This window comes from Puntigrus tetrazona, chromosome 13, assembly GCF_018831695.1.
Source record: "Puntigrus tetrazona isolate hp1 chromosome 13, ASM1883169v1, whole genome shotgun sequence".
NCBI lineage: Eukaryota > Metazoa > Chordata > Actinopteri > Cypriniformes > Cyprinidae > Puntigrus > Puntigrus tetrazona.
In genome coordinates, this window is record NC_056711.1 from 9,569,083 (window position 1) to 9,595,785 (window position 26,703).

General features: G+C 37.6%; 2 protein-coding genes and 1 long non-coding RNA gene across 4 annotated transcripts; 1 reads left to right on the forward strand and 2 right to left on the reverse strand.

Moving 5' to 3' along the window:
• Positions 1-15: 15 nt before the first annotated feature.
• pdlim1 (PDZ and LIM domain 1 (elfin)) lies at positions 16-5,493 on the reverse strand. Its single transcript, XM_043256035.1, has 7 exons — positions 5,255-5,493; positions 3,866-4,017; positions 3,112-3,199; positions 2,039-2,223; positions 1,207-1,352; positions 918-1,035; positions 16-697 (listed from the first exon to the last, which is right to left on the reverse strand). Exons 1-7 carry the CDS (start codon positions 5,345-5,347, stop codon positions 511-513), a joined length of 969 nt encoding a protein of 322 aa, XP_043111970.1. The 5' UTR covers positions 5,348-5,493; the 3' UTR covers positions 16-510.
• Positions 5,494-13,472: 7,979 nt separating this feature from the next.
• On the forward strand, positions 13,473-14,589 carry LOC122356835. Of its 2 annotated transcripts, XR_006252391.1 has the most exons (3): positions 13,473-13,542; positions 13,627-13,740; positions 13,892-14,589. It is a non-coding gene; the product is annotated as an uncharacterized LOC122356835 (long non-coding RNA). The 2 variants fall into 2 exon arrangements; XR_006252390.1 differs by lacking the exon at positions 13,473-13,542 and having other exon boundaries at positions 13,549-13,740.
• Positions 14,590-15,321: 732 nt separating this feature from the next.
• rel (v-rel avian reticuloendotheliosis viral oncogene homolog) lies at positions 15,322-25,158 on the reverse strand. Its single transcript, XM_043255907.1, has 10 exons — positions 25,028-25,158; positions 24,340-24,375; positions 23,475-23,614; positions 23,226-23,374; positions 22,612-22,703; positions 18,948-19,088; positions 17,707-17,811; positions 17,271-17,486; positions 16,810-16,953; positions 15,322-16,732 (listed from the first exon to the last, which is right to left on the reverse strand). Exons 1-10 carry the CDS (start codon positions 25,032-25,034, stop codon positions 15,993-15,995), a joined length of 1,770 nt encoding a protein of 589 aa, XP_043111842.1. The 5' UTR covers positions 25,035-25,158; the 3' UTR covers positions 15,322-15,992.
• Between the last annotated feature and the right edge of the window lie 1,545 nt (positions 25,159-26,703).

Below are 26,703 nucleotides of genomic sequence, written 5' to 3' on the forward strand. Positions count from 1 at the left end.
AACCATACAGAAAAGTAACAATGGATATGCAACAGTTTATTTTTTTTTTGCAAGGCTGAACATTTATTTTCATACAAAAATATCCAAAAAGACAATATACAAACATGGAACAGTTTTTACATACTGGTGTGCGTGGGGAATACAACCGTGATTTCAAACATTTCACTTATCGGTTTAAAACTTTCTATGAAAATCTGCAAATGCAATAAGAGGTCTTAAGATACCCTAGCACCAATAAAACGAGCCTTTTACGCAATGAGATAAACGCACGGAATGAAGACGACATTGGAATGTATGGTAAGAATAGCACTTAATCGGGATAGACTCTACATTCACATATTCAGGTGATGTCTAATCACAATTTCTTGATTACTGTTGCCAAAGTCCATTTATATCTACGCACTTCTGAGTATGTAAGAGTTTTCACGAACATTCATATTGGCAACAAAGCAGCCCCACTGGAAGACTATAAGGGAATGTGCAGTTTAATAGTAGAACATGGGAAACATTCTACTTCGGAAAAACGGTGACGACATCATAACCCTCTGGAGGAGTGACGCGTTCACGCGCGTGTTTCTCGCAGTAGATCTTGTCCTCAACAAAAAAGTGTCCTTTCTGCTTAAGATTGATCCCGCAGTCTGTGCAGACGTAGCATTCTGGGTGGCGAAACTTATCTCGAAGCTTGACCATCATTCCTCTTTATAACCAAATAAATAGAAAAAAAAATTATTTAGAAACGCACGTTTGCAAAAAACCCTACATTAACAGGGAAATAAGTAACAGAGCAAAATCTGCAGGTAATATAAAAAGTTCTGAAGCGCTCCACTAGATGGCATAACACCACAACCGCGCTATACAGCAAAGATGTATTTTTAAAAACTTTTCCCATTAAGATGAACCGAAAAAGTGAAACTTACACAATCCCTGAACCACATTTGTCACAAAGAGAGAGCTTTTCGGGATTTCCAACCGAGGATCCAATTTTTGTGGTGGGAGGCTTGACACTTCTGAAGCCTGAGGGTTTATCTGCATCACCTGAAACAAAGACGCAGAAATCCATTTAAAGCTTAGGCTGTCTTTTACAGGCCCAAAAATGTGCTCGACTCCTATAGCTGATGATTACGAATGACCCATTTTGTGCGAATGGTGACCTATAGGTAACTCAGACAATGTAGTATGGTATACAAGGTGTGTTTGAGATTATACCGGTTTCCAGGATCTCCTGCAAAACTTTAAAGGAAGCAGACTGGCGAGGGGGCTCGCTGGATTCTTGATTCTCCTGCAGCATTTTGTACACCTCAGAGTCTGCAGTCACTGCAGGTTTTGGCTGGCCAGTTCTACAAGGATCTGGGCTATAAAACATGCAAAAGGTCACACTCGTGATGGCCACAAGACAAACAGTGTTATCTCAAAGCATTATATTATTCAACTCAATGACAAGAGCCTAGTTTCTTCTCTGACATACATTTATTCAAATAACCATACTAATACAACATAGGATATATGTGTAACATATAATAATGCATAATTGTTAATAAGTAATATGAAGTAATATAAAGTAATAAGTAATAATTGCTCATTGAAGAAAAGCATGGTTTGCATAAAAATATTCCATAAAAAATATATATATATATAAAATCAGAACCATTTTTTTTCCAAGAAATATTTCTTGGGCATATGAAAATGATTTCCAAAGGATGTTGTGACAATGAAAATTTTGCTTTATCTTCCCAGAAATACATTACAAACAGAAAACACTTTTCTAAAATTTCAATAACATTTACTTCTATTGCCTTTTTGCAGTCTTAAATTATTTAATGGTAAAAGCACTTTTAAATAAATAAATAAATAAATATATTATTAATTAATGTATTTTTGTAGAGTTACAACCTGAACTAGCCTTGCCTTGTTGTGCCACATCATCATTATCAGTCATGAAGGTTGCACTCTCTGCAATATCATTTCCTGTATTTATTTCTGTGAGATAGTTGTAGCACATATCTGTGTGTCAAGTACATTAGGGAGGGGTGCATCATACTTCCTGCTGGCTTCACTGGAGGCAGAAGTCGTCTGGACATCATCCACTGCAGTGTTAAAACTCTTAATGTTCTCAGATGAATACAGGCCAGAGGGGTTATTGTACATGTTGGTGACCACCCTTGGACTGCCAGAATTGAAAGGCATGGCGCTCCTGTTATGAGCAGAGCCTATATGTTTCACCTCCTACAGAAAAAAAGAGCAGGTCCTTTAAGTGTATCTGTCTCATAAAACAGAAGAGAGTACTAGAAGCTTAAAAGGTTATTTCACTCAAAAATTATTTCACTCTCATGTCATTCCGAACCTGTATGACTTTCTCCTTTTTTTCTATGTATAATGAAAACAAAACAGCGGGCTCTAATATTGATGTGGACTCTACTGACTTTCACTGTATTAAGACAATTTCTTCAGTTCTTCAAAAATGTCTTCTTTTGTGAAATACAGTCAAAAAGATTTGGAATGACACAAAAGCAATAGATAATTTCATAAGAATTTCAGTAATACATAACTATTCAGGCCGGAACAGTTATTTGAGAATCAATATTTTTTCTATAACTGTAGATATTACAACCAAGTTAATGTGAAAAAGGACTATTTAACAACAGGAAAAAAACTGATGTGGAAAGGTTTTTTTCGACACTAATGACTAAGGTATTTATGACATTGTGAAACTTTCCTCTGTTAACAACATATACAGTTGTTTCTTATTATGTTTCTCTCCCTGCTTAAATTGGGAAACATTTCGAACACCCAAACTATGTAGTCAAGCTCCACACACTTCCTATGATCGTCCACATTCTGACCCTTACTTTCCAACATAGCCTGCAGGATGTGGGTCTTGCGTCATGGTTTTGGATGATAAACCTACTGGTCTCCATGGATAAGGCTTGTTAGGACATAAACAATGACTTCACTTTGGCAGCCTGTGGTGCCGTGCCTTTATTTGTTTAGCGGCTACGGTTCTGTTATGTATGGCAATCTCATGCACTACGAAGGCCTTTAAAGCTCACTGAAAGTGATCACGGGTCCATTTAAAAGTCCCTCAGCTTTCAAAAAAGCTGAGCTAAAACGCACCTGTGTTTCTTTATTGGCCAGATTCATCTTGTATGGATTGGTCTTTCCTTCTTCAGTGACCAGTGGGGACCACATTTTCGATTCTGATCTACAAAAAGAAAAAAACAAAAACAAAAAAACCCCACTTTCAACAGTGTATCAGTAAATGATGAAAAAAAAAAAATAATAATAAAAAAATCATTGTGGCTTTACAATAACAAGCCTGGGCCCAGTGTGAAAGTTTCAGGCATGTTGATGCAATCGTGCAAATCGTGTATTGCATAAGTTTGCACGGCATAAAAACAACAAATTCTGCTGATTTAGACTTGTCACCAAGGTGACGTTATCTAGCCGACTGACACAGACAAGAATATGTTGAAATTGTGAGAATGGCTTGTGACAGACTTTAGTTGACAATTAAACCCAGCAACAATTTACATTGCATGTCGCAATAAATGAGTTATAGCTAATAACTAAAAACGTAGTGATGTTTTTTCCTTTGAAATATCTTTTTTTTCCTGACAGTACTGACAGTAAAAACTGCAACTTGGGGAAAAAATACACTAAAATGTAACATGATCTCAGTAAAAGTAATGCCACACTAATGGTTAATAATATTACATTTACAATGCGTGGAAGAATTTAATGAAAGCCTACATTTGTGTTTGTTTTTAGAAGATGTTTGATTACATTATGCATTTCTGGACACTCATACATACTCTCAGCTAAAAACACATTCAGACCAACCACTGCATGTAGTAAAGTAATTCCCCACCTGTCAATGGAAAGCACCATTTCCTCCACGCAAGCTTTGATTTTATTCTGTGCTTCCAGGTGAGTCATGCCGTCTGTTGACTCTCCGTCTATGGCCAGGATCATGTCCCCCATACAAAGGTCAGCTTGTGCCGCTTTGCTTCCTGGGGTCACCTGAAAAAGTCATATCTGGTCATTATCGTAACCTAAAAGGTTTTAGAAGAAAATTGTGTAGTTTTTCCATGCCTAATTATACACTTGGCAAAACTGTGAGAATAACTTCTCTTTGTTGTAGCTTTTACTTGTTAAATGATGACTTCCTCTATGAAGTGTTTCTGAGAAAAGCGTTTTGGTTAATGGTCTACTCAGCAGGTTTTTATTTACTTTTAGCTCGATCTTATTCATCCCAGTAGTAACATGGGTTTACGTCAACTAGAATGTGAAGTGTTTGTTTATGAACTGCATCCACTTCACGCAAGCTGTTTATTTTTTCTGGCCACTCTTGGATCCAATCCCAACTACAAGGTCGTTCGCATCAAAGATGGTAATTATGATGATAACTATAACCTTGTATTAATTAATAATTCTAATTCTATAAGAATAGGAAAGCCCACATAAGGCTTATAAGGATAAATATCAAAAGAACAGTACCGGTAGAATCACAGATGACATAAATGCAGTACAGCGTTACGATAAACAGAACTGTTTTGTGCAATTTTGCGGACACTAATATGGTTATAGTTATTTTTTGGCTTGTTTTATTAAGTGCTGGCAGGATGTGTAATACAAGAAACAAACTATTGGTGGTCATGTGATCTCAACATGGTGGCACCCATAAAAGTGAGACTCACTCACTGTATAATAAAACTGCTTATTCTAGAAATCTGATGTCGGGACACTAACGTAATCAAACAACACTTTAATGGTATTTCTATATTTTTTAAAAGTAGTATTTCTTTTAGTGTATGACCTTCAGGTAACAAAAATATTGAGTGCCCCTTTAAGAGACAAGCATCTTGTTGCGGTTGAAGGTACAACTTTGACACGCACGCCTCAGTGTCATATTACCATTATAACATGCATTCATGCCATGAATACTTGTAACGTTTTTGAATTAATAAGTTTAGGTTGCCATCTACGAAACCGTATGGAATCACCTACAGAGCTTACTTGCGAAAAAACCCTACTGTGCGTCAAAATGAGCAAGTTATTCGCAAATCTGTCCTACGAGGCTGAAGGCGCTACGGTCGCGTTCACGTGCGTTTCTGTCGGATGCTGCAGCTACCGCAAGAGTGACACGTTTTCATAAAGTTTCACCAGCCTGGGGTATAATATGCTGGCCTGCTGATACGCACGAAAGCTATTTTGCCTCTGAGGCGAACGACTAACAAATCCAAAGTTAATTCCTTACCCTCGAGATAGTCAGAGGTTGTTCGAAATCTTTTCCCCCGACCAGACGGAAGCCCCACGGTCCGGGACCTTGTAAAACGACTCGTGAAGGCATTATACTTCCAAGACGTAGCCTAAAAGTCTGGATATGCCAAACTAGTGCAGTGTAAAACGCGCTGTGAACGCAGCAGTTTGAAGTAAGTGTAGCGGGACAGGGCGTTCACTTTGAAGAGACTCTACCTGGGCGGAGCTTCCTCGGGACTGAGCGAATAATGTCAGGTCTCCGCGCTGATAAGAGCTTATTTCCTATGTTTGTTTAGGGGAGGACCTTTACGTCATCTTATATCGAAGTTTACCATGTATGGAAGAGCCAAATCCTGAGATTTGGTATGTGCCACTCCCAAATCCAGTCGGATTCCTGGCAAAGGGGGCTCGCGGAGGATACAATGCTTTCCAGGACTAGGGATCGCATTCTCAGCATTCCCCAAAAAAATGGAGCAAGTGCAGACAAAACAGGCATCGCGGAAGCGTGATCTAAATATATTTAATTTACATCAAAGGCTAGACTTTTATCAACTTGATGAAGAACAGTAGCACCTCTACAGAAAAGCCTACAGCTACATGTTAAGACAGGCTGTCTTACGATTTATGAGCATTTGAAATAATAAGAAGGACGTTTGATGCGCTCTTCCAGTCAGTTTTTATCTGTTGCTAGGACATTTTCCAACGTTTTTCACTCAGACCCTTTTAGATAGACTTGTTTTCCCCAGGGGCTGTATTACAAACAACTTCCTCCTAGCCTTTCTTTCAATTAAAATGTTCTGTTTCCCAAGCAGAATGATAACGGTTAGTAAACAGATAAGGATGCTGAGTTAGCATGCTATAGAGCCGGAGACTAGTAGACTGTATGCCAATGGCCATTGACTGAACAATCTTAACTTTTGAATATGCTTTTTACTTAGTTACACTCTACCTGGAGAGTTTAACCCTAATTTATCATACTTGCCTGTGAATTTTTTGTCGGTATGTTTCAGGTATGCTTAACAAAACTTTGATAAATGGAAGATCCTCAAAAGGAGGTCCAGAAGGAGATTATACAATTTCAGTGTGCTTTATGATTTTTTTTGTTGTTGTCACATTTATGTGGATTTATATTTGCTCAACATTTACAATCCCATGACTTTCCGAGAGAGAGAGAGAGAGAGAGAGAACTATGGCAGAAATATGTTGAATAATCAGTTACACCTTTAGAAACTAGTCTTTTATAGGATACTTGACAGCAGTGTTGACTTTTGTTATTTAATGCTAGCATTCATTTAAATATATATAAATAGCTATATAAATAGCTACATTTACTAATTGCAGAAATATACCATCAGTCTTTGATAAAATCTTTGATAAAATAAAAGTAAAATTCAATAAATATATGTGTAGTTAAAAAATGGTCCTATGGTGTGTGACAAATGTATCTTAATTTTTACAGTTACAAATAGAACGAGAGAGATATCCTCAAGAGCTCTTCAGACTTTTAATCTGATTTTTAATAAAATCTAATTTTGAAAGAAAAATTTAGTCGTGAGGTTTTTGTCAGAAGATGCTACACACAGCAGATACAGGTCATTTAAAGTATCTGCTGAGTGCAACGAGGTCAGAGAAAAGTATGGCCAGAAGGAGCTTTTTTCAGACGTTACTATGAGCTAGACTTCAGGAAGTATGAATACACTGTCATACAACTGTGGAAGACTGCTTGTGGGTCAGAGTTTAGGAGATAGAGCACCCCCTGTTGTTGCTGACTACCATTTGGATAACCGTGATATTCTATGCTTGCAAGTGACTTTTTTTAACTAAGCAAGATCTGGAAAAAAATGTATTCTTTTAATGGTAATCATTATGGAGCTGCTGAATCTACAACGGATGAGTTGTAGATTTGTGAGTGTGGAATGAAATTTTGACTAAATGGGTAAGATTATTAGACTTGAAGTGGATTGGTATACAGTTACTTCATCATTCTTAGTGTATATACACTTTATGAACGTCATTCTAACGAAAATTTAGACAGGCTTGCTTTCGTTAATTAATTCATTGAAAGTATTACTACCACTAGTGTGTATATTGTTGGGGATATCAGCATCAGCATGAAGCTCTGGAAGATAATAAAACATGTGTCATGCTGTGTTTGATCTTAAGAAGTAAGAAATAAAGTATGTCATATCGTTTATAGATCTGATATATGGCTATGAAGCTGTTAAATAATAATAACACTGATTTCTGAAAGGACAACTGTAACAACTGTAGATCATCTCTTCCTTGTGCTGTAGATGGGGTCTCAGGGGCAGAAAATATTGTGAAACTTGAGAAAGTATTATTGTAATTTATTTAACTGTATTCAAAATTGTTTGCATGTTGTTGGTGACCTGGATGTAAATAAACCCAATACTAAATAGAGCTCACGAGGTGCATCAAGCTATAACTGGCTGATAGCATGTGGACTGGATTATATTTCTGCTTAACATCTAAAATATGGAACTGTTAGGATAGCCCCCCATTAGCTATTTGTTTTATGATTCGTGTTTTTTTTTTTACCAGACACGATGATGTCTGTTTTATTAGTGCCAGTTATTAAAGACAGAGCAGGTAAGGTTAGTAATTTAGACAGGTCCATATCCTTAGCTAGTATTATATCTATATATATATAGATGGAATATGCGTATTAAATAATTTCATAGATAATCAGTTTGGCTTTAAAGCCAAACATGGTACTGACTTGTGTATATGTGCTTTTAAAGAAATAGTAAATAAGTATAGGGATAAAAACTGTGCTTTGTTGATGCATTGAAGGTTTTTCATTGAGTTAATCATGAAAAATTATTTCTGAAGATGAGACAAAGAGGGGTGCCCATATATTGTGTGAATTTAGGGTTTTTTTGGTATGCTCACCAGACAATGCAAGTAAGGTGGGGGTAATATGCATTCAGTCCCTTTTGGGGAAAATAATGGGTAGAGGCAAGGGGGAATCTTGTCTCCAATACTGTTCAATCTTTATATGGATGACTCATCTGAACGCTTAAAAGCCTTTAAAATAGGTTGTATGAGTGAGATTATTTTAGTGTATCACATCATGCATGCGGATGACCTTGTCTTCAGCAGCTCTTGAATATACGATCTACTTATGGCTTTGAATGTGATATCAGTTATAATCATGTTTTTTATGCTGTCTGGTAGGAATCTTATAGTGAGTGATACAGTGAAATATCTTGGACATTTTATTACAAAAACACTTGACAGATGATGAGGCTATAGAGAGGCAACGTCGTATGATATATATACAGGTTAATGTACTTTTACGGAAGTCAAAACTTTATTGTTTAAAGCACATTGCATACTTTACACTGCTCATCTATGGATAAAGTATGGTACCGCAATCTTACAAAGGCTGCAAGTAGCCTATAATGATGCAATGTGACTTTTGCTGCAGGAACCTATAGCGTAGTGCAAGTGAAATGTTTGTGGGCTTGAGAGTTAATACTTTAGCTGTATTAAAGCTCAGTGAGTCCAAAAATGAAAGTATGAAGGGCCTAACTAATATAAAGGTCAGTAGACCCAGTCTAGGATAGTCAATGACACTTTTTTTTTTAATTATTTCCCTCCTTGTACTGTTGTATTTATGCACTGTCTGTTCTTTAATATTGGACTTTGAGTCAGTAATAAAGCTTCGAATTTGCATTAAATAAAAGCAATTACTTAAAGAAAGCTATAAGTGGAAAATCTGGCGTCTTTGCATAAACATTTAACTCTTTCCATTAAAAGTCGACGGCTACATTTCTTACAGGCTGTTAACACTGAAGCAGTCTGTTGGTGGCAGCACGGGTGCGCGCGAGCTCTGAGTTCACGCGCGTAATTCACGTGTGCTGTAAACGCGTGACCAACAGAGGTCATCCTCGACCCTTCGCGCTCGAACATACGGGCAGTTCTGAAGTTGTTTTCGTTTCCACTTAATTTTTCCGTGATGACAGCACTGCGAACGACAGAACCGCAAACACGCAGCTCGCTCTCAAATGATGACCTTAGCGTACGAACGAAAGCGTGCGAGCGCGAGATCAAAGCGCTGGAGTTCACGACGTTTAACGTGGTCTTCTCGAGAGCGCGCCTACATCACTCACCGAGCTAAAACGGCGTTCAGCGCGCCTAATAAAAAGGAAATATTTCAGCGCTCGCATGAGATAACAATATAAAGATCTAATTTCCAAGTTCCTCATGCAGTTCTTTTTAAAGGCACGTTATTAATGTTGTTCCTCTTTGACGGTGAGCTCTGACAAAAAGCAGAAGTAAAGCATGTGACCTGAAACTATCAGCACAAGTTGGTGAAAGTATCGATATGTTGTGTTTGAATGTTGTGGTTAGTCCTCGGGGCCCCTCTGCCTCTGGTACCCCTCAAATGTGTCATGAGCGGAGCCAGAAAGGTGTCTTGTGACGTCATTGTGTGGGGATGAGAGGTGGAGCTTGCGACTGTGTTGTCAGGAGACGTCACAGTATGTGGGAGAGTGATACCAAGGGGCCGTCGTTTTGTTGAGGTCGGGGCCGGCGGTGACATTTGAGCTCTTAACACCTTCTCCCTCTATAACCCACTCCCCCGCCCACAAAGTGACGTGGGTTTGACCAACAAGCAGGTGCTCAGTGGTCAGACACAGCTAGAGTGATGGGGCCGGGACATACTGCGTGTGCAAAATAATAAAATAAGCAACAAGCGTTTAATACAAGGCAAGGCTTTCCTAAAGATTCAGCCAGAGCGAAATAGTTAGTAAAGAAGTGAATGTTTTAATTAAACTGCAACAGAAAAGATATTTTAAATTCATAACATATTCTTTATAACGTTTCACTTTATTGTTGTCATTATTTTCACCATAATCTTCATCATCATTATATTTTAGCCATTTTCTGCAATTACTTCAGCTGTAATCAAACTAACAATCGGTTTTGACTTTCGCTGTGGATGTATTACACTTTTTAGTCATAATCTTATTAATCTAATTCAATTACTTCAGTTAAGATAAAAGTAGATTTTTACATTTTATTTTAGAAATATTTAGCAGATTATTTCTAATTATTTCTAAAACTGATTAATCAGTAAATATGTTTATTAATATTGTATTTAATTGAAATCAAAATGGTCATTCATTTTTACACATTTTTATAACATTTCATTAAATATATATATATATATATATATATATATATATATATATATATATATATATATATATATATAATTGTTGTTTTTATGACCAATTTATGCCATGTGTAAACATTTTAATGTCTTGTGTTGTCGATAACACTAGATATATTTTATACAAAATGTATTTTAATAATTAGATTTATCCTATTAAATTTAAGCTGTAAAAGTTTGAAAAGTTGTAAAAGTTTCAAATGTAGCTTTAGCGATTCGGCTAAACTACGTTGTATTTTGCTTTTCTGCCAAACTGTTTTACTCTCAAAAGCACACAGCTCAAAAACGTCTTCTCATGTCTGATGTGTGTAAGCTAGTCTGTACCGTGAGCCTGGGCTTGTGTTGTACACTGTTTTCAAAGTGAGTATAAGAGTGTGTATGAGAGTGAAAGTGTTTGGAGGTGTGGCACTGAATGAAAAAAATACATTTAAGTATGAACGGAATTTATGAATGGAATTGTGATAAATTCAATATGTTTCAATTTTTTATCTCAGATCTGAGTCAGATCATTTTCAACTTTCAAGCACAGACTGTTCAAGAGCAGGTCTCTCTGTAGGTTTATAGGGATTTTCCCTCTGTGCTGAAATCTGAGATTCATTGCACATGAGGTAAGCATTTCAGTCAAACACAGGCAATATGTAATTAGACAGACCTTCAGGACACTTACACATGCCTGTCTCAGAGCAAAACTGTTTAATGAATACCCTTGAATTCACAGTTTGTTTGCTGAAGCGATGCTAAATGAGCGTTTGCTTTAGATCTTTAAATCAGTGGTGTTTTGCGTACCTTATATGAAACACATTAAGCAGGATCTTCAGATTCAAACATTAATATTTCTATCCTGAAGATTGACCGAGAATCGTTTTTTCAGATTTTCCCTGATATTTAAGTGTTTTTACATAATTAGAAATTTGTTAATATCAGATCCACCAATAAAGGCCTCCTTTTTTTGCTTGCACATCACTCGTTAACTCATCTGAAGAGAGAGTAATAAGCTCAAGAGCTATTAATGCACAAATGAGATGCGTTACATAAATTCATGATGCGCAGTTTAAGCTGGGTGCTAAGGAACTACATGAATGAAATAAAGCAGCCATAAAAGATTCACAAATGTAAACTTCCCTAAATCATTTTAACATTTACAACATAAGCGCTGTTTCGCTAACAAGCATCAAAGTAGCCTAATTACATCTCAGTGGAAATGAGTTATCTATTATCTATTATAAATAAGCGTATACACATGCTGTACTGGTATCGTTAATTAAAAAAAAAAATCATAGTTATAAAAAATCAAGATCAGTCTTGAAGTAGGTCGACTATTTTCTTATAAAATATACTCCAATAATCCTTACATCCTTTAAAACTTTGATTATACAGGAGTCCGCCTTTTTGCTTTGCTTTTTCTGAATTACCTTTCTTTATAGAAATCAGTGTCTCTCCTCGGCGCCAGATAACAAAACTTGGCATTGCAGCTTTCATTCAATCACCATTCATAAACACGGTACATTATTAGACTGTAATGTGATCTCTCCTTGTGAACTTCCTCATTCTCCTGGCGAGAGCAGCACACAAGAAAAGGCAGTTCTGTGAGGCGTGTCATCCATTTCCCATCACGAAAAGATTATGTGTGTGTGTGTGTGTGTGTGTGTGTGTGTGTGTGTGTGTGTGCTCGTGACGGAGAACAGGGGGAGGAGCTTGACTGGAACTGAGAAGTTTGGCTCTGTTGTGTTTTGCCCTGGCTTTGTTCCAGGGCAGAAATGCTCTGACCGAACATGCATCACTCTAATGTAGACGCGCAAATGAAAAAAGACTTAGGAATCCCTTTTCAGCAGAGCGTTGAATGCTGGTAACATGATAATGGCATTGTGGTAAAAGTTTATATGCCTAGTCGGGTCAGAAACCTAACTCACGTTAAACACAGAAGAAGCACTTATAGATATAACAATGCATATACTGGAAAATAAGCATATTAGGATTACACCGCAAATGCATCACTGTGGTCACACATCCATTTTTTTTGTCTTATTCCAACAGATTTGAAGATTATTTTTGATCAGTGCAAATATTAGTTGTTGTTAAAGAGTGAGTGGTTTTTATTTTCATTTTCTTCATTAGTTCCAGGAAGGTAAAACAAACGTCACTTATTTTATTCACTGATATCTGCTCAAGCATTTTCCACCAAGATCTGTGCGATTATCACCTCATGATGGTAAACATCAGGCCTTATGATCTATGGAGTCATTAACCTGTTGCCTTTACCCTCATTAACATGCATAACTGACAACCTTTTCTAATGAAATGCAACTTAAATTCCCGCAGCAATGCTTGCACTGTCCTTGCGTATGAATTGTTGTTTCTGTTTAGGAGCTGCATTGTGGTTTGCTACAGACAGACAGACAGGAAGCCACGATTTTAAACGGCATATCTTCCAGATAAGACCATAAGAAGAGTGTGTCTTCAAGTGTGTCCTGTATTCACAGGTATTGACGTCTCTGGCTCTGGGGAAAGCGGCTCTAGTTCATAGTGGCTATAAACCACACAATTTCAAGAAATCTTGTGAGCTTTATCAGAATCATGGAAAAAAATCCATGTATTGACGTCTTTACTGTGTTTACCTAAAAAAATAAATGACTCACAATTGTTGGCGTGAAGGACTATGATTGGTAGGATTTAAAAGCAATTTTTTTAACGCTTGAACTAAAAACTCCCAAAAGTGACCCTCAGATGTAGATGAGGACAGATGCACTGCAATGAACGGACGCCACCAGAAATGATTCAAACAATTGATAAAAACTGCAGGATGATTCAAAAGTAATTCACAAGCTGCGTGTTTGTAATGAAGAAAGCCATCGCTAAGATGTTTTTTCACTTAAAAAACCTTCCTTCAGAATATAAATATAATATCGCTTGCTACTGTGAAAAAGTTGTCTTGGCTGAATCAGGAGATAAATAACAGGGGGAATACTTTGATGTTAGTGGACTACAGGAAGTGGACTTTTTTTCCCACTGTGGGTGTCACAAATCGGGGGAAACGGGCAGATGATTAGCTAGCAAACAGGTTTACTGATTCACTGGGAGCGGGAGAGGTCAGTGGAAGTCAACCGGTGGGTCTCAGGTGCTGTGATAGGGTTCTGGTTGTCGGTCCTGAGGGTAACAAAGTCTTTTGGCAGGATATCTGGAGAGCGTGATGCCAGGAAGTAGGAGCGTCCATGAAGAGCCAGCAAGGAAAGATGGCTGGAGAGAGAGACGTCGGAGAATGTGAAGACAGTGAAGGACTGAATGAGGTGAGCATGTGAAGGTGATTGGAGGTTGGCAGGTGGTGGACTGTGGTGACTGTCAGGGTTGTGACTGCATGACAAGCGTTATTGGTCTTTGGTTTTGGTATTTTAGCCAAAAGTGATTGTGGATCATCTTAACAAAGGATTTGTTTCTTAGAGACATGCAGCCTTTTTCTTTACAAGATGTTAACTGATGGAGTTATGTCGACTACTTGTGGATAGTGATGTTTTTATCCATCCACTGCAGAGGAGCCATTGGCGGGCAAGTGAAGCAACGTTACATTTCTCCACATCTGTTTTGATGAGGAAACAATCGCATCTACGTTTTTGGCCAAACCATTCCTATATACCGCATGTTAATCGAACTACTGCATTGACATTTCAATTCAGTGGTTTGACTTTTATAAATGCTGAAGGCTGCCAAATGAAGCTAACATTTGTGAGAAGTCTATAATGATCTCTGTGTATTGTGTGTGAAACATGCCGATAGTGTACTTGACAGATGGGAAGCCACAGACGTTGCATCATCCATTTTGGGCTGTTTCTGCTAGATTCTTTAAAACTGATTGTATCTCTAAACTGTGTAATCTGTGTGAAAGTTGACATTATTACCCAAATTTTACTTGTTCTGAAGTGTCAGATCAGGAAGACTGTTTTATTTTATTTGATTCCATTATTATCTTTATTCATTTATTTTTAATTAGTACTTTTAGTTTTAAGTGATCAAGTGACAGTAAAGACATGTATTTGTAATTTGTTATTTGGAACATTCTGTCATAGAATCTGGGAAAAAAGAGGGTTACAAAGTGTTCGAGACTGATAATACACTAAATAAAAATGTTAATTGAGTAGCAACCCAGTAATATAAGGATCCTATAGAATCTATAAGAATCCTATATGACACTGAAGATTGGAGTAATTGCTGCCTTAAATTCAGCTTTGCGATCACAGAAGTAAATTACATTTTAAAATATATTTAACTAGAGAACAGTTATTTTGAATTTTAATAATACTAACATTACTGGTTTTACTGTTTTAGCTTTGGTGAACAAATATATCAACCCCAAAGTTTTCAATGGCATTTTTAGCCATATTATTACATTATTTGTTGTCATATAACTTCTATTTTAGGAAAGTGTTGGTAATTTATATGATTTTACCCATGTAGGGTATAATCTCTAGTTGTTTATTAATGCATTTTTAACTGATGGTGAATGCCATATCCCTGTGTATTAAAAAAACATAATTTTAAAATAGTCCAGTATTGAAATGACACAAAAAGAGAAAGAAAAAGTAAAAGAGTATATTTCCAAATTGTTGAAAAAAGTGAATCAAAAAATTTCATTAGGAAGTAAAAAATTCCAAAGTTTCAAAATCGATTGAGTAACTCAGCAGCATAACAATTACGTGTTTCTAAGCATTATATATAACCCTGTTGGGTGTTGAAACAGCTTGAATGACACACTGACACTGGTTTTCATATTCTCACCGTTAGGAGCATACGTCAACAGGCTCAGAAATATAAAAAAAAAAAAAATAAGCATTCGCATCCAAAGTGTCTGAATATTAAAAGACATGCACACCAAGTTACAGAGTTTATCCTTTATTTAACGTAAACAGTGGAATGTGAAAAAGAAATAAATGATGCATTCAAATTATAATTATGAATGAAAACAAACTTTGGACACCTCTACATATCAAAAAATGTAGCCACAAATCAGCACAGAATGTATCAAACATTACATACATGAAATCATAAAATCCATGTTCAGTAGTATAAACTTTAATTTTATAAAAATACAAAAACTCACCAATAGAAAATATCATGTAAAAGCTTGCGTATGTTGAATAAAGTAAAAACAGAATAAGGCATCGGTCTTAGTTTTCTAAAGCCATAATATCACTTCTGAGTAAGCAAAGAAAACCCATGTTTGAACAGTACATTTGAGAACCTTGGATAAGAAGCATGTTTAAAATGACATAGCCATTACCCAGGGACAATTCCCTGCTAGTTCCCACTTTAAGGAACACAATTAAACTGTCATAATTTGTGGACATAACGTCTCCAATATGACCATCAGACTGTTATATACATAAACATTTCATAAAATCTCACTGCTTACCTAATTGGTGGCAGCATCTTACAGTATTTCCAGGACAACTAGCCCTTCTGATTTTCACAAAATACATTCAGTGAACATAAATCAGAGCCTACATTTAAAGAACAAAATCATCTTGAACACTTATAGAATTCGATTCTATTGGAAGTACTGCCAGGCGAAAGAATCAAGATTGCTCTCCTGCCCCAAGCCGCTGGCAGGGTAGGATATATGCGAGGCCCTCTGATTGACCCCACCAGGTTCCAGTTGTCTCATGGTCTCTGCGGTACTTCCATTAATGGTGGTGGAGTTCAGGAGTGCGGTGAAGGACTGCCCACAGTCCGAGCTGGGCCCCAGCACAGCCATGTTGCTCGACCCTTGGTCTTCCTGTTTCAGTGGTAGGACTGGCTGATTGCTGATGAAGTTTTGAAACAAATCTTCATTTATGTTGCTTGTATACAAGTAACCTGTTCCCATTGACCCACCGGTGCCTGTTGCCCCGTTCTGGGTGCTTTGAGGCTGTTGTTGGTTATAGTTATACCAGTTGTGGGCTGCTTCTACTCCTTGCCTTTGAGCTGGCTGTTGGGATTGCTGGACCTGCTGGTTTGGTTGGTCCTGTCGAGGCTGGCTACTGGTTGGGCCATTAGATAGAAGTAACTCCAGATCCATAGGGCTCAGTTGAGGAAGGCTGTTCCCACTTTCTCCTGTGGTGGGCATGCTAGGACTTGGGTTCACCTGCTGTAGGCCTGCTCCATTACTGATGGTGTTGGTGATTAAACTGGACCATGCTTGATTCTGTGCTCCTGATGGTGGGGTTTCCGTTAGGGTTTTGTTATAAAAGGATGCTGGATTTGGACGCATCACCCCACGGTTTGATCCACGATAATAAGTTGGTTGCTCTGTAGAAAGAATACGTATATAAGTACATATGCATATATCAAAAATTTTGCTTTACATAAAGTGTTTTGAATCTTACCAATTTTGATTCTCTGATTCATCAAACTTGCCGAAGGCACTGCTTTTGGTCTGTTCATGAAGCTCATGGTTCCTTGGGAGAATCCAGAGAAGGACTTCATTTGGCTTTCAGTTTTACGTTTCTTCTCTTGACAGCCATATGGATCTGAAAACGAAAAGAACAAACCACCACGTTTTATTTTCAAAAATATATTTAGAATTAAAAAATAAATAAACAATGGTGTGTACACTCACGTGTGTCAAAATTTTAAAAGAGGTTGTAAAATGTAATGTGGAGCAAAAATGTGCCCAAAAATGTGATATTTTAAATAAACACTTTTTTAAAACCAAAACAGACTGACATTTCCACATGCATTCCACTAGTTTTAAAAAATAATTTATCGTGGATAGTCTTAATTATCACTGACCCATTTGTAAAACATCATGATGTGGGTGTCATAAAACTGCAGGGTGATCTTTTACCTTTGTCGTCGGGCAGATAGCGGAACTCCATGGGCTCACTGACCTCCTGGTCTGTGGGCCGGCGCAGCTGCATGCGCACTGTGACAGGGGCTGTGATGGTGGTGTCACAGTAGGCGGGTGTCTTGAACACTATGGCCACTTGCCTGTGTACATCTGCCTGAGAGAAGGAGCCTTTGGCCTCCCAGGTCTGAGTGAAGAACCTCACCTCAATGTCATCTAGAGTAAGGTGATGTGATGGTATTAAATAAAAAAAGAATGGCTTGCAATCTAGCAAAGACAGATCATTTCCACAAAATAAAACAAACAAGTGATGAATGAAAGAAAAGGAAATGCGAGATTGAATAAATATCTTGATTACTTGAATACGAACATGATTTTCAGATCTCTATTTCAGCTTTTGAGGTTTTTTTTTCGAATAGTTAAAATGTTCCCGTACCTTTCTGCACTTTATCGCAGAGGAGGAAAATCTCATCACCTCCCTTCACGCTGCCGCTGTTCTTGTTCACCCTGCAGATTCGCAGTTCGGCTGTATTCGGGGCCCCTGAAACAAGAACATGCCATTGAGATTGAAGTTGAGAAGATCTTACCAAACTTAAAAACAGACATGCACTGCTATAAGCAGTAGGAAATCATATTTCACATTCTTTGACTTTATCAGAGTATCTGCAGGCACAGCCACGCTTGAAAACAGTATGTCCCGAGATAAAAAAAAGCAGCTAAACCTGTCATGATTTACAGAGTAAGGGCGGGGTGGTTTATTGCTTCCTCTTTTCTGGTTTGTAAGAGACTGATTTCTGTAAGGGCAAAGAAGGCTTGCCATATTAACACTTTACTTGCATAGTCATGAGAACAAAATGGAAGACTCCAGAATCAACCTCTACAAGCCGGTGAAAGGGTTTAACAAAGTCACGGCTTGAGTTTTTTTTTCTTTTTTTATCCGCTGATTTATTTAGCATCACAAAACCACATAAAAACACTCTGCAAACACTGCTGTTCTGCTCACGCTGTATAGCACCATCACGTGAGGAAGTGTTGAAATGGACCATGCTCACTTCCTGTGTGGGATGTGGCCACTGACAGATCTGTCACCTAAGCAATGCATTGCCACAGCTTCATGCTCTGTGGCGGCAGTGAATCAGTCAAAAGTGCTGTCAAATGGTTGTGTTCTGAAGGGTATCGCTATAACACACATTTTTCCGCAATCTTAAACAAAATACTCTAAAATATACTGAATGATCAGTATATTGATGTGATGATACTGAAATCCAATAATGAATATTAAACTGATAATTATTGACATACAGACTATTTTTTTTTGCATCGATTATAATTTATAGGACATGATAAACAATTTTACATTACTGATTAATTATTTTCAGACTCATAAAAATCATTACAGCAAATACCGTGATAGGTTTTACTTTAATTGTAGAAAGAAACTAAATAACTAACACAGTAATAAATATTGTATTGTATTGTATTCTAACATTTGCCCTAGTGACTCTGTATGACTAGCAGCAGCAAAAACAGCACTGTACTGCCAATCATCAAAAAGCTAAATCAACTACGTGGAAGTCACTGTCTGAGTCAGTGTTGATATGCAGTGAAACAAAGTTTTCAACTCCATTTGTTGCTGTCCAGAAATGGCAGCGTGAGCTTTTATTTGTGTGAACTCACTGTTGTCATAGATGGGGTTGGAGATGATGGGAGGCAGCGCGGTGTTGTACATCCCGGTCTCATCTTGCAGGAAAACTTGGAAGCAAAGACGCACCACGTTCAGATCATATTCCTCAGTCTGCAGCAGCTGTTCCCGGGGAACTGTAGACACAAAACATACGTTCAAAGTTGCTCAGCTGTAAAAAAAACATATATATATATATATAGACATATTAATCCTAGATGTAATTTGTGTGTCAAAACAGAGCACAATATATACAGAGTTCTGTGAATGAGGTAAATAAAGAGGAAAGGGGAAGAAGGAGAAAAAAATGAAACGGGCATGAGAACGAAAACCAGGTCAGTTTGTTTAAAATTAGCTGACATGCTTGTGACACAACTTGTTTTTAGTTATTTGCCTAATGAAGACCTTTGGGTTGAAATGCTGTTATGATTTTAAGAAACAAATTTTTTGTGCAGTAGTGACAACATTGGCAGTTTTAGTGTTTTTTTTTTTTTTTATATTAATAAATAAATAAATAAATAAATAAATACTATTATAAATAATACATTTTGCTGTATTGCCCAATTTGGTGGATTTAAATAAATTAACTTTTTCCAGTGAATTATTGTAATGTTGGTAAGTTATGCAAAAGAGGTACATATTTAATGCCTGTATAATTTATACATTACAAAGAACTTTGCACATAATATAGTATATTTTGTACGTTTTACAGTAAAGTACTGTAACTTATGCAAAACATATTTATATAGTAACTGGATTAATTTGACAGGTTTTTTTGCAGTGCGCTTGTAGATTTCACCCAGCAGCATCACCAGAAATGCCACTGACACATCAGCCTTTGATAGCACCACCACCCACACGAGCGCTGGTGTAGACATCTCTCAGTGTGTGTGCCTCCGCCCCACGCTCTCACTCTCAGGAGTCTGCCTCTTTTCACCCCACGGCTATCCCGCCCACACCAGTGACGAGCTTTGAGCCCTCTGAGGTCACAGCAGGTGGAAATAGAGAAAGACCGCTCGAGTGACAGTGAATCACTGACGACTCTGCAGCAAAGGAGGCAACCTCCTGACGCGAAGAAACAACTCTGGCCAGACCACAAGCCCAGAAGCGGGAAAGAAGGATGGAGACGGAAGCTGAGCAGCGAGGAGCACAGCAGACAGATGTAAAACAGACAAGAAGGAACAGAGGAACAGAGATAAGGTGGGAGGAGATGAGTGGGTGTGGAAGATAGCGAGAGGAGGAGTGTGAGAAAGGCAACTGCGAGCGGCGGTGTGGTCATGTTTATATGCGTGTGTACGTGCGCCTTTGGTTCTGCATTTAGTGAAGTCAGAGAGCAAGAGAAACGAGTGGACAGCAGTCGCAGGTGGGGGATGATTTAGGTTAGCGTGGGCTGCTGGAACATGAAGCAGATGGTTCGAGATGTAGAGAGAAATGGGGGCAGGCAGGTGAAAATTCTCCATTCTGTGGGCACACCACCATTCCCAAGCCTGACACGCATCTCTCGTCACCTGAACCCACCATCTGTGACATCTAACACCATACTGTGTGCTCAACACCCACTCAGCACCCATCACGGCAAATACAACTCTGGGCAACCTTAGAGACATCATGAGTTTTTATAGCTATAGCTGAATAAGCTATTTCGACTTATTTAGTACATATTACCTGCCAAATAAAGATATTGTATTCAAATATAGATATGTCACAAAATGCTTTTTCATGTGCATTTATGTGTAATTTCAACCCTCAAACATGAACATTTAATTGCAAATATTTTAGGATGTTACAGTATATTATATTAATAATGATCTAATATTATATATATATATATATATATATATATATAAATATAATCATTTGATTAATCACAATTTAATATGTATATATGTCTATTTATATATAAAACTTGTATATATATATATATATATATATATATATATATAAAACTTATGTATATACTTGTGTGTCTTATATAATAATAAACATATAATAAATATATACAGTACACATACGTAGGCTATATTATGTAAACTTTTCTGCAATTAATATAAAAATATTAATTTGAAAATATTTTTAATGTTTAAAGTAGGCTTTTATTATTCACATTAAAAAGCACAAAATGTAGTGCTATATTTTAGAAAATGACTTCAGATCCAAAGTGATTGACTCAAAGAAATGTATTTATTCCTTGTTAATGTGTGTACTGTTAAAAAGAGTGTTTATACTGTTTTTCAAAGTTGAGTTTGAAAGAGAGTTGAAGTATAGAAAAGACCATTTCAGTCTTTCTACTTCCTACTAAATTTCACGCTTAATTTAGTGCGCTACGTGCAGTTTCACCGTTTGCTAAATTTACCAGCAATGCCGGATTGAAAAGGGTTTCAAAATAACATTTTTCACTGTAGAAGTATTAAGCAGAACATGAAACAAAAAACATCACTAATCACTTTTAGTGGTATGACAATTATTTCTCAGCTGTCCTTTTATGTTTGTGACAGCCCTAACCACAAAATGAATACCTCCTCAAAAAATATCCGATTACCTAGTCAATAAATGAAATGAATGTATACACTGCATATGCATGCGTCATTGGATCAATCCTTGCGGGACGCCGTCAGTGCAAATGAGGTCATCTCTGGCAGGTCATCCCTTCAACACATGACCAAACTTCAAAAGTAATATCAAAACTAATCTCACTGCGATTGCCACCATGACTAATCCACCTAATTTCAGGGTACTGTCAGTATTATGCAGCCAAAGAGAGAAATCTTTATTTGGTTATCACAGCAGAAGTGAGAGCAGTCCCTTAAACAGCCCGTGACCACAGAGAAAAGCAGAAGAAGGGGAAGCGAGTTCACGATCCATAACTCCCTGTGTTCACTAACAGCATTTTCATAATTTCTCAAATATCTTTTGGCTAGACGGTGGTATGACACTACATGATGATTCCACACCATCTGCTAACATAAGGTGATACGCTTGTTCAATCACTTCATATATAAAACCCATGAAGAATACATGCTCTAAATCGCTACCGTTTCCAAAAGGCCGATTTGTCAGACTTATTTATCACGAAAACATTGCTGCTGGTGGCAAAAGACACAACCTGAAACCCAGAGCTAGGGAAGCTGCTTTCAAAATGTTGACCCTGCTGTAATTTCCTCCCACACATTAGTTTGCATGGAATTCCTGAAGTATTTGGCTGTTTGCATACTCAAGGCAGAACGAGCCAAAGTTATCAGTTACACAAAAAAGTATAGTTTACAGTTCCTCCTGACATTCCTCCCTCTCTAAATAAATTCCCCCTGATCATATGCCACTCAACACCGCAGCCGGTTGTGCAACACCTTCACTAAATAAGGAGAAGTGATTTTTTTCTAGCCTAACTGCATTGTCAGATGACGGTTTGTGTGATACAGTACTGAAGGCAGGTAGAAATAAGATTTTTTTTTAACATCGGGCATCATGTCAATACAGCATTTCTGATAACAAGAGAAAGAGAAATCAAGTGGGCCCAGATAAAATTTGCAGACATTTAAGGATAGATTTAAGATTTTAGATTCAAGATTTAAGGATAAATATCTGATTTACCCCAATTCGGATTCAATTTTCCGTATGTGCAGATTCTATTTAGGCCATGAAGAAAAAAAAATTTGTTCTCACCATTGAAGGGGTTGATCCTCCGCGTAATTCTCTGCATTATGGCATCTCTCACTTCTCTTCTTCTCACACACTGGATGCCCAGGTTCTGAAACCTGGAAAAAAAACAAAAAACAAAGAAACAATTTGTTAAACTGCGTCGCCTGAGCGGTCAGATATGTCTAGCTCTATGCATTGTCCATCTTGAACACTGATCCCAAAGACTAAAGCTAACAGGAAGAGTGAGGTTAGAACTAACCATACTGACATACTGTTTAAAATTGAGGGCAGACTGGAGCTCTAAGGCTCTCATTTTGCATATCAGGGGAATCCCCTGCATGGCTCCCTACTCTGAAACAACATGCTTCTTTAAAAAAAAATAAAAAGAAGAAGAATGGACAGCCTTTCGGAAGAGAACTGTGGTAGTGTGTGGGCTGGAGTAATACGGAAAGCACATTGGAATGGCTTTGATGTGGGGCATAGAGATGTTTCATTTCATTAGGAGGAAAATGGTAACAGACCCAAATGAGATTAGAGCAAAATATGCAGATAACATATCTGCAATCAAAAGGCTTTTAACCTCCTGCATTTAAGTGACATTCAAATGCTTCATTTTAATGCTAAAAGCACCGACTTACGCAAAGACTCTTCGTTCGGGTCCAAACTCGGCCTCATAATAACCATCCTTGCAGTCCTTACCCACCAAGTCGTGGGGATGCGGTTTATACGGGTCACTTTTGGTCACCAGGGAAACACGTACTTTTCCTTTCACTGTAACATTCAGAATCTAATAGGGAGAGGTATAAAGAGAGATGCTGTTTATAGAATCACTTAGTAATCGCGTGAATTATACAGTGAAAGTGGTGTAGGGCTTTAAAAGCATGTACCTGAATGCTTGGGTAGGTTCTGTTATTGTCTGAGCTTCTTTCTCCGGGTATGCTGCCTGCTGAACGACCTTCGCATTTGTACCTGAAGCGCATGCCTCTCTGTTTTGGCTGCTCGAAGATCTGAACACAGGGCTCCCCCACTGCACAGACCGGCAAAATGACATCACTCATTCATTTAGATACTCAAAATGATTAGACAGAGCCTATTAAAACGCCTGCATTGAAGACGCATAAGTACAAGGGCCTCGAAACACCTGCAGAAACAACATCTTGCGACTTTCACAGAACCTGACCATAACCTGACCACAAACAACGCAGCCTGCCAGTAAATAAATTCCCGCGCTCTGCACCTGCGGGCACAGAACTTTACCATTTCATCCAGGTGCTATTATTCTAAGCATTTCATAACTTTTTCGAACACCTGCACAAACAGCTGCACGCGCAATATATTCGGTTGTTGTTAAGGGACTTGCTTCTGACATTGCCGCGAACATATCTAGATCTATTTGCCTACGCTTTCTTACACTGTGAAATGCCATGAAGCGAGAAAATGGTTATAATGAATTAAAATATAGCCAATGTATACTTTAGTAAAGTGTTCAGATGTCACTCAGCACTGCCTGCTCGAGAGATTTGTCACTTACAGGAAGTCCTATCTTTATCAAAAAAAAAAAAAAAAAAAAGGAAGTAACGTAAGGAAATCTGAACATTACATCGTTTTTAAAAGGGCAGCTGCGTGACGTTTAACATACTTGATGAGTAATTAGGCAAAGTTTATGATCCACCCTAAACTTGACTCAAAACATGTTATTAGCAACGACAGAATACACTTCACACTTGGCACAGATAAATGTAATGTACTTACTTAGATTGGGATCCCTGTGCATTGAAAGGGCATTCACTGTATAGAAAAGCACGGGCAGAAGAACACAGATGAATACAGGCACTTAGCTAAATACATGTTATAACACATATACAAGAATGAACAAACGTGCAGATTGGAATAACAGAGCTGAAAGGGCTTTTAAAAGTTCCTCATTTTTATTTCCTGGTGTTACTTTGTCCCTCGTGCATTCAAGAACTCATCTGATTTGCTCGGTTTCCATAAGATTTGTGTAGAGTTAAAGAACTTTGTTTTCAGCTCGTCTATTGCTTTTGTTTCGCGGGTGTTTTCCGCAATTGCACACTTCCAGCAAGATAATTCACTCCTGTTCCCCGTGATGTATAAAACTACGAGCCTGTGCGTTTTTTCTTAAATAGAATCAGATTTGAAAATGCGGAACATGTCATGCTGATCGCGAATTACGCTGTCAAGATTTAGCAAAAAATACAAATGCACAGAAACGCTATATAGAGTTCTATATGATAAAAGGTTACCTGTTGGCACCTTAATTAGGCTATCTTTGATTAGCTATTAAAACGACGAAGTGCTTAAAACAACGGTGCTGTTTTGAATCGACTACACGGACTTGTGCGCCAATTGAAATCAAGACAGGAAAAAGCAAGAAAGGGAAAAGTAAAAACAGATCGATTTAATAAGTACTGGTACTCACCATCCATAGCTATCCGAACACCCTCGTCTTAGGTTTTACCTCCGCGCTCTGAGCTGCTGAACAGATATACAGTAACACTTCAACACAGAATAGTTTACTGAGTGGGAATTCCCCACTATATACATTCTCTCCCTCCCATACCAGGCCCCGCCCCTTATGGCAAGCCGCTTTCATTTTTACTTGTTTTTCTTTTGACTCAGTAGTGACTGTTTTTGATAGATGGTAGCATTTTTCCTTTAATTATATTTTTGTCTTTTTAAGTTTATTGTAATCCATTTGCTGTTCATGCTTATTTAATAATAATAATAGTGCAATTATTAGTGCAAGAAAGGCATTACATATTCGACGCTTTCATTTAAAAAAAAAAAAAAAGATTATTTGAAAACCCGATTAACCAACATTTTGCAGGTGTTCCAGTCATTTAATTCTGCCTGTAGGTACCTACACCTGAACTATACATGAGATAATATGCACAAGAAAAAAAAAAAGAAAGAAAAATAAGGTATAGATGTAATTTGTTGTTAAGATGGCAATTTTTTTATGCGCGCACACACACTGAATTAAGTCAGAAACAAGCATGGACGCTCTACAATTACATTTTGGATTTAGCAACAAGATGTATGCAATAAGATGTAAGAAATGAGTCCTGCATGCAAGAGCATTTCAGACGCAAAACCTCATAAATGTATTACCCTTATAAAAGCATTGAGGCATAATAACTGTAGCATAAGCAGAATAATTGACATCAGGTTGTTGAATTATTAGAAATAATAAGGCACACCACAGGTGAAAAGCATGTAACATCATAATCTACAAGCACAGTGTGACCCCCAGCACTGCACGTCTCCCTTTTTCTTAAACACCCGTTTCAGGCTTTGGAGTTTCTTCTAATGAGCTCATGAGTTAAATCAGGCGTATTTGATTAGGGAGACACACACAATGTACAGTGTCGGAGGGCGCCGAGGATCATGGTTCAGAAACACTGTACTAGTAGACTGTGATGGTGGTAATATTTTTTTTTTATGAAACATCACAACATATTTTTAATCGCCAGGCTATTTAATGTCTGACATAAACCCCTAACACAGTTTAACGTAAGCGGATCATAGCCAATTCTTCCTTACAGTGTGTAACTGAATAGATAGCAGCCGCTACTGGATTTTATTACTATAAACTATAATATTACTTGGGCTTGCCATACCCTTAAGCGCGAGCGCAGCCAATCAAACGGGGGATGCGCATACTGCGACGTCAAATTCAAATTAAGCTGAAATAAAATGAGAAATGTAAAGGTGCTTTAATTTAATACGTTTACTTTACTTTCAGTTTAAAAGATTTTGAAATCCCACAAAAAATTTAAGTTCACAGGATGAGTTTCACTTCAGTCTCTCTGACACTCGCCGGGAATTTTTTTACTCTTTCTGCGTGTTTGAGTATAGAAATGTCCTCTCGTTAAACAGACCTAAAGGCAGGCTACATCCAAAATGAAAACACTATTACTGTACTATAAAGCGCTAAACACTGGTCTTTGTGTTGTTAAAGTCAACCCAGCGTATCTTATTCTTGAGCGGAACACTAAACGATATGATAGATATGACAGCTTCATTCTCCATTCTTTTAACACACACAAACATATATACATATACACAATATATATACATATACACAATATATAT

What these genes read in the sequence shown, in the direction of transcription:
- rel (XM_043255907.1), bottom strand. An exon ending in CCCGAACGAAGAGTCTTTGC is followed by an intron (nt 22,704 to 23,225) that starts GTAAGTCGGTGC and finishes TTTTTTTTCCAG; the next exon opens with GTTTCAGAACCTGGGCATCC. An exon ending in CTATCTGCCCGACGACAAAG is followed by an intron (nt 16,954 to 17,270) that starts GTAAAAGATCAC and finishes TTTCGTTTTCAG; the next exon opens with ATCCATATGGCTGTCAAGAG.
- pdlim1 (XM_043256035.1), bottom strand. Translation starts at nt 5,347, where the DNA reads ATGCCTTCACGAGTCGTTTTACAAGGTCCCGGACCGTGGGGCTTCCGT. An exon ending in GCAGGAGATCCTGGAAACCG is followed by an intron (nt 1,036 to 1,206) that starts GTATAATCTCAA and finishes TCTTTGTTTCAG; the next exon opens with GTGATGCAGATAAACCCTCA. An exon ending in AAATGTGGTTCAGGGATTGT is followed by an intron (nt 698 to 917) that starts GTAAGTTTCACT and finishes TTGGTTATAAAG; the next exon opens with AGGAATGATGGTCAAGCTTC.